At 40.4% G+C, this 10,961-nt stretch overlaps 1 protein-coding gene across 1 annotated transcript; it reads right to left on the bottom strand.

The window, feature by feature from the left end:
* Window positions 1-9,723: 9,723 nt before the first annotated feature.
* On the bottom strand, window positions 9,724-10,761 carry LOC134222882 (uncharacterized). The gene has a single exon (XM_062702026.1). It carries the CDS (start codon window positions 10,759-10,761, stop codon window positions 9,724-9,726), a length of 1,038 nt encoding a protein of 345 aa, XP_062558010.1.
* Between the last annotated feature and the right edge of the window lie 200 nt (window positions 10,762-10,961).

Raw genomic sequence — 10,961 nt, 5'->3', positions numbered from 1 at the left:
CGATCAAAAGCTTATAGTTTTTTTGTTTTATACAGTTGTCATTTAATTAAACCCGTGACTAGAGAACCGTGTTTTGACATATATATGACCAATATAAAAACTCGGTTTCTAGGTTCTGTAACGCTATTGTATTCCTCTTCAGAACTATAAAATGGAACCAACATCAAACCAGCGAGTAAGTTATATGTTGGTTTTGGTCAAGACTTACATAAGCTGTCAAGCTTTGCAGAGTACTGTATAAAACCCACATAAAACATTGACTCCTGAAGAAGATCTGCATAAGAATATTAGGTTTTGAACTTTTACATTCGATAAATAAACACATTTATAAAGCACAAATTGTTTAGCCACTAAAGATTTTATTTATCATTTTGCGGCCAGAAAGAATAAACCATGATAAACATTTCTTCGACTCACATTATTGTATAAATTAAAGTCGACGAAAAACCTTCCTTAGTTTGAACAGCATAGCAATGAAAACCACCAAGCTTCTAGCATAGAACAACATAAAACTTGCTGGTAATAAAATGGCTTTGAAAAGGTCAAGATAAAACCTCCAGCTGTTTAAAATGCTATGGTAGGGCCAGTTCAGGAGTAGGAAACGGTTTTATAAAGGCATATTTTATGCATTTTAAGTTTAATTCGATAAAATGTCGCTAATTAGAAAAAAAAAATTATCATAATCGAAATTTCATGCATATACATTTATTCACTATTTAATCGGTAAAAATTGTCACCCTGATAAGACTAAAATATCAATGCATTATTTAAATAATCAAAAAAAATTGTTCGTCGAAATTGCTATCAAAATACTAAATAATATGAATTAACGAAGCACATCGGTTTAAAGTAATTATTTTTTTGGTTTCATCAGAAAAAAAATCATGGTATACCTTTGAGCATGTACAGATCGCCAAAAATCAGATATAAACTATTTTTTTCTTTTTTTTTTTTGCTAATTATCTATTTAATACATACATTCATCTCTTAGTTGGACATTTGTTGCAATGTCTCAATATTAGAAATTCTATGAAGTTCATTGGAACTATACCACGGAGGCAACTTCAGAATCATTTACAATGTTATGAAAACTCATATGTGAATATGTACGTTATGTGAAAGATATTAATTTGGAAAATGTATTGGAGGTAACCACTTTCCCTTCGATGGGACTTGAACCCATGACCCTACAGTACGCTAGACTGGTGCTTTAACCAACTAAGCTACGAAGGACCTCCGTCGGCCTTCGCAACCTATCGGCTACTGAACGAGCTCGAGATTCCCAAATTGGACGCATAGTCAAATCACTCGCAATCCATTTCTCAAGCCAATACTTCCACATGTGTATAGTACACGTCATCCGCCGAAATTGTTAATTCGTTCGCGTTAAAAGCAAAATTTATTTATTGAGTCGTTAAAAGGATCGATTGTTGTTAATAGCAACTTGTTATCAAGAAGAATGGGTTTGTGCAGCATAATTTACTTTCTTGATTGTGAGTTAGTAAAAACATCATCTTTGGAGATTAGACTGTAGTAAATATTAGAACAGTATAAACATGATTAGAATCTATACGATAAATATATAAATAATAAATAAAAATGGTGATTATAATGTCGCCAAAACTATGTCAATATGATCTTAGTATCTGTAATCTTGTGATGGTGATGATGATGTCATTCCGTGTCTGGTCCGGGATGTTCAGTTCACCTAAAGAACCATAAACTGTTTACGTGTCCATCGTTGAAGATATATGTTATTACCAATTATTTATTATGATGTAGGCCAACAACGGACTTATTATTATGATGTAGGACAAAGGCGGACTTCTCCTCTATGCATATAGGTACATATAATATGAGTATAAAAGTTAATTATATCAATACTTTGTATGTTTTTATGTAGGTCGCCACAGTACTAGCTTGAGCCATAATCAGCATACAGTTTTGCCCGGATGGCATTATCATTCTCAATCCACTGAATGAAGGGCAAAAAAAGTTAACAGATCCGTAACCAGAGGAACTTGTGCGAAACCAGCGGTTCATAAAGAATACCCCAATAGGAAAAAAAAACTCTTTCAATAGTTTAATCCAACAGAATAACAATATAATTCGATATACTTGAAGGGCTTTTTTTATTGTTAATAAATTTAGTGTAACATAGCATTTTTATAATCATGAAATGTGTTCAAGAGCTGTAAATCATTGAATGTAAGATATACAGTAATATTCCGATTTTATCACCCCTTGGTGAATTGTGGGGTGATAAAACAAGGTACACCTGATTGTGTTCTGCATTGCGCGGCCGTCAGTGCCTGTTTTGTCGTGTTTCTGCTCAGTAAGCAGATAGTTCGCGCGGTCGAGTGAGTAAACAATTGGTGCGTGATCGGACGTGTTTCGGGTAGGATTTAGAACATTCGTAAAATCCGAGTTTTTGGTTGTTTGGTTTTTAATGATCGGTGAATAAGTGTGCGGTTGAACGTGTTTTGTATATGATGCGAAACATTTGTAAAATATAGGTTACTTTGTCCCCGTTGGACGGTTCGTAAGTAAATTGATGAATATATTTTAATATTTTTTTAGCATATACTGTTATTGACAAACGCTCTATATTGTCGAATAGAGCTCCCTATTATTCACCTTACCCACTAACACAAATTTTCCTTCCCTGCATCTTCACTAGTAGATGTTGAACTAACATTCCTTCCCTTCCTTCCGTGATTGTAAGGACGGGGCCAGGTATACAACTTTTTTTTTTATGAAAATCAATGTTGTTTGTGGTAGAGTCTCGTTTCGACCGTCTTCCAATGCGGTTGGTTTTTGCGCTCTACTTTTGTGCGGAGATTCGCCTAAAAGTAGAACAATAGAACCAGTGCAGTGACCGCGGTCGAAACAAATGTGTAGTGTATAAAAAAGTGCTGCTGATCCTGAAGACGTGCGCATGTTCGTGCTTGCTAGGGCTGATCGATTGTTATCAAGGGCAATGCCCTTTCTAATATTGCGATCAAGCCTATGTAAATGCTCAAACATGTTCAGCGTCAGAATTATTGAGGAGAGGTAAGGTTTTGAAAACCTGTAAATTTATTTAAACACGCATGCACCCACACAAAAACACACACACGTTCACATATATACAAATACATACATACACTGATGGACGTGAGTGTTCGTCATGTTTTCATAGTAAACTCTATTAAAACATGACGAATACTTTTGTATACCAGTGTATACATATAAACACACATACACACTCATATACACACATACAGATACACATCATACAGATATATATCATACATAAACACGTACACAATTTTTATTATATATTAGGTACACATATTATTGGAAGCGTTTGGTACGGGAGGTCCACGCTTTCTTCCTTTCCCCTCGATTCCAAGCAATTGAGTGACTTTAGGTATTCCTGAAGTCGCTCAATATCTAGGAGTCATCTCTGCGGTACATACTGCGTAGTTGGCCTGGCCATATGAAAAGAAAAATTCAGAAACCGTCATTTTCCAGGTTGCTTTCAAGTATTGGCTACGCATGTATGAGATTAGATTAGATTTAGGTATTGCGCAGTGGTCTAAATTTGTAATAGAACGAATAGCCAATTTATGTGTTAAGCACTTTATTTATCTGTACATCTGTAAATCTGATGCAAATATTTAAAATAACAAAACACAAAACAAAACCTGCTGATCTATTGTAGAATAAATGAGTTATTTGCACTGTAAACTGAAAAAAATATCGTATAGTTATAACCACTGCTCTTTTTCGTTCGGGAGATAATTTTTAGAATGTAAAATACCCCTCTGTTAATGAACTGTACAATACTTTTTTTTTAAATGAAAGCAACGATATCAAACCGCATCTGATTCAGATCCATATGATATATGAATGTCGAATTTATTTTTCACTAGACAAAGATCCAAAAACAGTTAAAATTGCTCTAACGAAAATGTTGTTCAAATATGTCCCACTTGCCCCATGTATGTTAAAACTCATGTTTCAAATTTTGGCTTTAATTTAAACTTTTAAATCGTTTTCGATGTCACACAATTATTTAATTGCTCAAACTATTCGCCTTCTATATAAATGATAATTTTAGAAACGACTATTCTGTTGGAAATCCATTGAATCAAAATAAAAGTAATAGCTTTTCCCGGTAGTTTAAAGTAATGATCAAGCAATAGCATTAGCATGGTGCCTCAAATGGTTTTAATTCCAAATATTTTTGTGTCGGGTGAATTCTTTGATAGTCCTGCTTTATCTTTCTAGATCATCGGTTCTCAACCTGGGGTACATGTACCCCTAGGGGTACCTTCGCTGGTCCCAAGGGGGTACCTCGAACAATCTACCACAAGCAGTACAGTGTATGAAGGGCTATGGAAGAAAAGATAAAAAAGACAAAACGTCGACTGAACACATTTAAAAAATCTTTAATGTAATCGGATCTAGGCAAAATATTGAATAATATGCTTCCGAACTGAAATCTAGAATCTAGAGCGACATGAAGGCCTTTTTCCGAAAAACTTGAGCTTCGTTGCAAGAAGTTGGAGTTGGAAGCCTCCTTTCAAGAGGCTCGGAAGCCTCCTTTCAAGAGGCTCGGAAGCCTCCTTTCAAGAGGCTCGGAAGCCTCTTTTTAAGGAGCTTGGAAGCCTCCTTTCAAGAGGCTCGGAAGCCTCCTTTCAAGAGGCTCGGAAGCCTCCTTTCAAGAGGCTCGGAAGCCTCCTTTCAAGAGGCTCGGAAGCCTGGCTTCAAGATCCTTGGAATTTTTTCATGAGGCTTTCTTTCAAGATCCTGTGAAGATACTCAGAAGCCTTCTCTAAAGATGCTCAAGAGGCTTGGAAGCTTCCTTTCAAAAGGATCGGAAGAAAAAAATAGGGGGTACCCCAATAAAAGCACAAGTTCGAAGGGGTACCGCTCAAGAAAAAGGTTGAGAACCGCTGTTCTAGAACATTATTACCATTTAAAACGTTCATCGATTCATCGGCAGCCATAGTACCCACCAACCCCGTATTTTCACTTGCCTTATGCTCGAAAAGCTGATTTCAGGGACCATCCATAGAAAACGTCACATATCTTGTATTATATATGCCATAGGTATGGGGTGTCTTTGGCAAAGTGGCTTGAAATAGGCTCATATCTAGTTTCTATGGATTTTCTCAAAAAAGGCCATTTTCATATCTAAAGTCTTCTCCAAACAAACTACGGCGAAAAAATCAACAGAAACGATGATAATAAAAAGCGCCCTAGATCGGCAAAAGCAACGCTGTGGATCGAATAGAATACACCCAGGTTTTTTACACGGTTTGGTTTTAGTCGTTTAAGACCTTCGGCGTCAATGAAACAATAAGTTAACCGCACGAAAAAAATCACAATCAAAGAAAATTTAGGTGGTATTTAAAAAGCTGTGAAAGTTCGGGTTAACCGAGGAATTAATGAATTCCAACCGCGTAAAAAACCTGGGTGTACGCCGCTGTACGAAACTGACTATGTGTCTACAAAACGCTCATTAGACTGGTAGTTCTCTACGGACACGAGACCTGGACAATGTTCGTGGAGGATAAATGCGCACTTGGAGTTTTCGAAAGGAAAGTGCTGCGTACCATCTGTGGTGGGGTGCACATGGCAGACGGTACGTGGAGGAGGCGAATGACCCGCGAGTTGCATCTAGCTGTTGGGAGAAACATACATCGTTTACACCGTGAAAATTGGACGACTGCGGTAAGCCGGGCACGTAGTCGGAATGTCGGACAATAATCCGGTGAAAATAGTTTTCGATAGAGATCCGACGGACACAAGAAGGCGAGGGGAACAGCAAGCAGGGTGGATCGATCAGATGTAAGACGATTTGCGGACCCAGCCTTGAACCGAGTTGAATTTGAGAAGACAGCCTTAGACTAAACATAGGTAGGACCTCTAATCGAATATGGCAATCCTATTTTTTTTTATTCTCGTGGATTGAACCTGAGTGCTTTACATATGTGTCAGAAATTGATTTATAGCTTATAACTACTGAAGCTTTTGTAGATCGAAAACATGACGACGCGACGCATTGAAGCTGCTAACACTCCGTCAATAAGGATGCAAACTTATTATACAAATTGTTCTACTCGCAAAATAGCAGCACATATGAGTGCATTTTTATGCGAACTACGATTCCCTTGCAATCGATCGGTCAAGCAAGCTGATGCAATACTGCATATTGCATCTCGTCAGAATCTTGTTCATGCGTTCGCAGTATCAGCGTCTGGCGCGGGTGCCACTGAAATGCTAATTCAAATCACTTGTCGACACCCACTACGATCATAAAGTAGCATGCCTATATGAACGAGATGTTCCAATTTTCTAATCCACACATCATACTGATGTTATTCGTCTCCATTGAACAAATGGTTGGCTTGTTATTTTAGATTCCCGTGTAGGTAGAGTAGAGGACGCGATTTAATAAACGGGATCTTCGAACGTTTTTTCCTCCGTTCGTAAGACAGGAAAAAGAAAAAAAGTTGCTGAACGCTTTCACAAATTGCATCCCAGCTAGGAGTTCATCCATCAACTGCAACGGTGACAACGACGGCGTCGTTGAGTTCGACTACCTCGGAATACAAATGATCAGCTCTTTGAGAAACTTCAGGAGTCATTTTTCTCGGATTTTGTCCCCTTTGGATTAGTTTAATTTATGTTGGAGATGAGCAGCAGATACTCGCTTGTTGAGGGCCGGCTGAAAATTGGTGGAAGCTCTTTAGTATCATATGCTTTTACCATCGGGTTCCTTCTTGACGAAACCCTGAGATCAAGCTCAGAAATATTTCCGGTGGAAATTGAGAAGAATTTCTCGGTCAGATTCAGAAGAATTTCACAACAAAATTTATAGAATTTCCTGGAGAAAATAGAAAAAAGGAAATATATAAAACAAATTCTTAATAATTTTTCTTGGAAATTCCGATGATTTTTCTAGTGGAGTTCAGAAGAGTTTACCATGGATTTTTTCCTAATTTTGGTTTGCCGATCCATTCAGTTTGCTCAATTAACCCTGCAAGCGTTACTTGCCTAGATTTACTTATGAAAGCCGAAAAAACGAGAGCAGATTTCTAATACACCAATGTTGAACCCCATTTTTCTTTCTAATTTATGAAAGGATCGCCATAAGGGTGTCTTAATTGTTGCATAACTTAAATGGGCTGGCACTTAAAACACTTAGGAAAGCAATTATTCATCAGAATGCAATTACTACCATCATCAGAACAATTTTGGGGTAAATTTTCCAGCACTATCGTCCACAGAGCGGAACGTTAAAGACAACACGCATGATCGTAATCATTCTAAAAATAGATCACTGGTCTAAAATAGACAGAGAACGCGTCACTCGTAGCTGCACCCTAATCGCATACACCGAGAGGCAACGAACCCCATATGGCAGATGGGAAGGCACATATAATTGCTTTGACCGCTTGGATTCCGCCCGGGATCACCGTGTTTATGACAATCGAAAAACAACCGATAAAGCTAACGACTTCTTTCGACTCCTTCCAAGTGGGGGATAAGAGACTCGTCGCTCATTATATATCGGAGGGGCCCATCCAGAAATAGTTTCGATCGGCGCTTGGCGTGGATCGGAATCAGCTCATTATTCCCGTCACGTGCGAACGGTGGCAGTTCAACCCCTCTCATCGTCATCGTCATCTTCCGTTTCTGTAGGCGTCCGGCGGGACCATACTACTTTGTATAGTTGTCGGCCGTGTGCGTGGTGCGGTGAAGCAGCCCAGGCGATAGCGCCCTTCCCGGTTTCGCCCGGTAGGTGACGATGGCGTGATGGATCACCGTTGAGAAACGAGGCTTCATTTCCCGCCCGGCCTGGCGGATGGCGCAGCGGCTGCTTGTTGCACATCGTGTTTCCCCTTTTTCGATTTGATGTCGCGCGCGAAGAAGAACCAAAGAAAGATGTTCTTCCGCTAATTGACATTGACAGTGCTGACGCCCCACTCTGCTGTATGGGACGACTTTCGATACAGAGTACTTTTCGGGGGAATATAAACGTTGTACGAAATTGAAAAAAGTAGATTTTTTCTAAAATTGTGCAAGTCACGCTAATCAGGGGAACAGTTCCATTTTCCATCTCACTGAACATATATTCATCTCATCGAAAAACAAAGAAATGCAGTACCAATCTCGTCGCATCTTTTTGCCAACACGCGTGCTCACTGGTGAAAAAATCACAAAAATTAAAAACAAACCAAATTCCATTTCATTGCTTTGTTTTTGATTAGATCTGGGATTGAATCCTAAAGAGAAAGATCAAGTCTCTCACTTATCATCTCTGTATACATATGCGATATGTAGCATACCGCGAGAGACTTTTTTCGCAAACTGTTATGATAGAGGACTGATTCGGGAGGCCATACCCCATTCTTCTTCTTTTCCTTTCTGGTTGCTCTCCGGGGAAAGAGAGCGTGTGGGCCATACCCCATGATAAATTTCTTTTAGAAAGCTCCAAATACGGGGAGCACTGGCTCTGATGATGCATTTCAACTTGTTCTACACAGCTGTGCAGTTACCAACATGAAAGGAGCGAAAACAAAGCGAGAATCACCATTTTTCTGTGGGGGCTGCCTATCCAATTTTATTTTTCGCACTTGTATACAAGTTTGATACAATTGAGTTCTCCAAGCGCAATTTCTCGCACACTAACGTCACTGTATAAGATATATAAAATAAAAGTGGGTGGTAATCTCGTTGCGGCAAAAATATAACGAATACTTTTGGAGGAAGACAGCATACATTGACAGGAATACAGCGAAGTCACGCACACTTTTATTTATTTGGAGAAGTCAATTGTTATCATGGCTTGTTATGATTCGGAGCAGTTTTTGCCTCTCTTTTATCGTTGTTCGTTATCTATCGAGAGCAATTTCTGCAAACCCTGGATTAGATGGAAATAGGAGCTATGGGATGAAGTGCCAAACCGTTTCCCTATATAGGCATAAACAATATCACGCAAATACAAACCAAAAAAAATATGTTAAGCTCTTTTTAGTGGAATGTATTCAACCGTCTCCTTAGCTGTCAAGGCTGTCATAGGGTCAAATAATTAGGCGAGCCGTTTTGATAGCGAACGATATTTGTATTCTGTTGTTATTATTATTGGTGTTGTTGTTGTTGCTTCAACTACAATATAATACAATATTCCATGATAGTATTAGAATGCTCTTACAATTCGGTGTGCCCTTTGTTTGCGCACCCTACGGTTCGATTTTACGTCCACGTGAGACAAGACCTATTCGATTTAGTTTTAGTATTTGATTATTTCTATTTAATTTCTTCTTACTTTTCTTTCTCTTTTCAGGTATCTACGGATCAACGGACTGGCGGCGGACTCGGACAACGAACTATGCTCTGGGAATTCAATGATTAGGGCTTGGATTCAGAAACTAACCTAAACTAACCTCAATTGGTTGAGTTAATAAACTCGTCTCAAACGCAACGTATTTCACTTTCACTGTGTGAATATGGCTCAAATACACACTATTCACTATAAACTACTTATTCACTACTTATTATCCTATTTTTAGTTAAGGTTTTATTTTTCACTCGCGAGCTGCACTTTGTTTTACTGCGAACCGTAAAAAGAATGAAGGGCCGGAAATGGTTTTTGACAGGTCGTCCGTCACTCGTTGACGTCTGTCACTTCGAACAACGCACCGCTTTGACAGGTTCGGCGCCGCTTTAGAAACGACGGTGGCAGGGTGGCCAGTTCACCATTTCTGCGTCAACAGTCTCCCCCGGGTGTAGTCCGGAGCCTTCCGGAACTTCACGTTTTTCCTCCAAGTCTAGTAACGCCAGCCTTGTCACCGGCCTCAGCAGACTCTTCTGTCCTATCTTCACGACGGCTTGTCGATGCTGCCCATCTGCACTCGGAATCATACGTACAATTCGTCCGCGTTCCCATCCATTACGCTTAAATGGTTCCGCGACCATCACTAAGTCTCCTGCGATCATCGTTCTGGTGTCATCGAACCATTTCGGTTGTCGACGGATCACCGGCAAGTATTCTGCCAACCAGCGTTTCCAGAAAGCGTCAAGCTTGGTGCGGATTTGCTCGTGTGATCTCCCAAGAATTTTTCGGCGAACCAGCTCACTTCGCGGGCCCTCTTCGGTTTGGGTTATTGAATGCTTCACTCCACTTGAACTCAGCAACAGAAAGTGGTTCGGAGTGAGTGCTTCTGCTTCCTCGGATTCAAGTGATAAGTACGTCAGAGGCCTTGAGTTGACTATACTTTCCGCCTCCACGACCAGTGTCTGCAGCCCCTCGTCATCCAGCTTCTCCTCGGAGTACGCTTCGCCCATCGCTGCTTTCACTGACTGCACTAAGCGTTCCCATGCCCCGCCCATATGTGGTGCTCCCGGCGGAATGAAGTTCCACTTTGTGTTGGTACTGGTGAACGTTGTTGACAGTCCCTGGCTTATCTGGTGCTGCAACACTCGATCGGCACCTTGGAAATTTGTTCCGTTGTCGCTGAAAAATTCGGCGGGTGGTCCCCGCCGACCCACGAATCGACGGACGCAGGAAATGCAGGACTCTGTGGATAACGTATAAGCGACTTCAAGATGAACGGCGCGCACTGTCAGGCATGTAAACAATGCGATCCATCGTTTGACGTTGGATCTTCCCAACTTCACCAACAGTGGTCCGAAGTAGTCCACCCCGGTATACGTGAAGGCTCGTTCATGATGTGCCAGGCGCGCAGCTGGAAGTGGTGCCATTGGTGGGTTCGCCGGCCTAGCCCGACGGATCTTACAATAAGCGCAGTTACGGCTGACTTACTTGACCACCGCGCGGAGTCTACGGATAGTGTACAGCTGACGAAGTTTGTCAACTACTGTCTCCGCGTTGCCATGGCGAAGGTGGTGGTGGTATCGATGTACAAGAAGCTCCGTTACTCGGTGTTTTCTCGGTAGGATTA

The sequence above is a fragment of the Armigeres subalbatus genome, chromosome 3 (assembly GCF_024139115.2).
Source record: "Armigeres subalbatus isolate Guangzhou_Male chromosome 3, GZ_Asu_2, whole genome shotgun sequence".
NCBI lineage: Eukaryota > Metazoa > Arthropoda > Insecta > Diptera > Culicidae > Armigeres > Armigeres subalbatus.
This window is presented reverse-complemented; position numbering and strand designations above follow the sequence as displayed.

Coding starts and splice junctions, on each gene's coding strand:
- LOC134222882 (XM_062702026.1), bottom strand. CDS start 10,761: ATGGCACCACTTCCAGCTGCGCGCCTGGCACATCATGAACGAGCCTTC.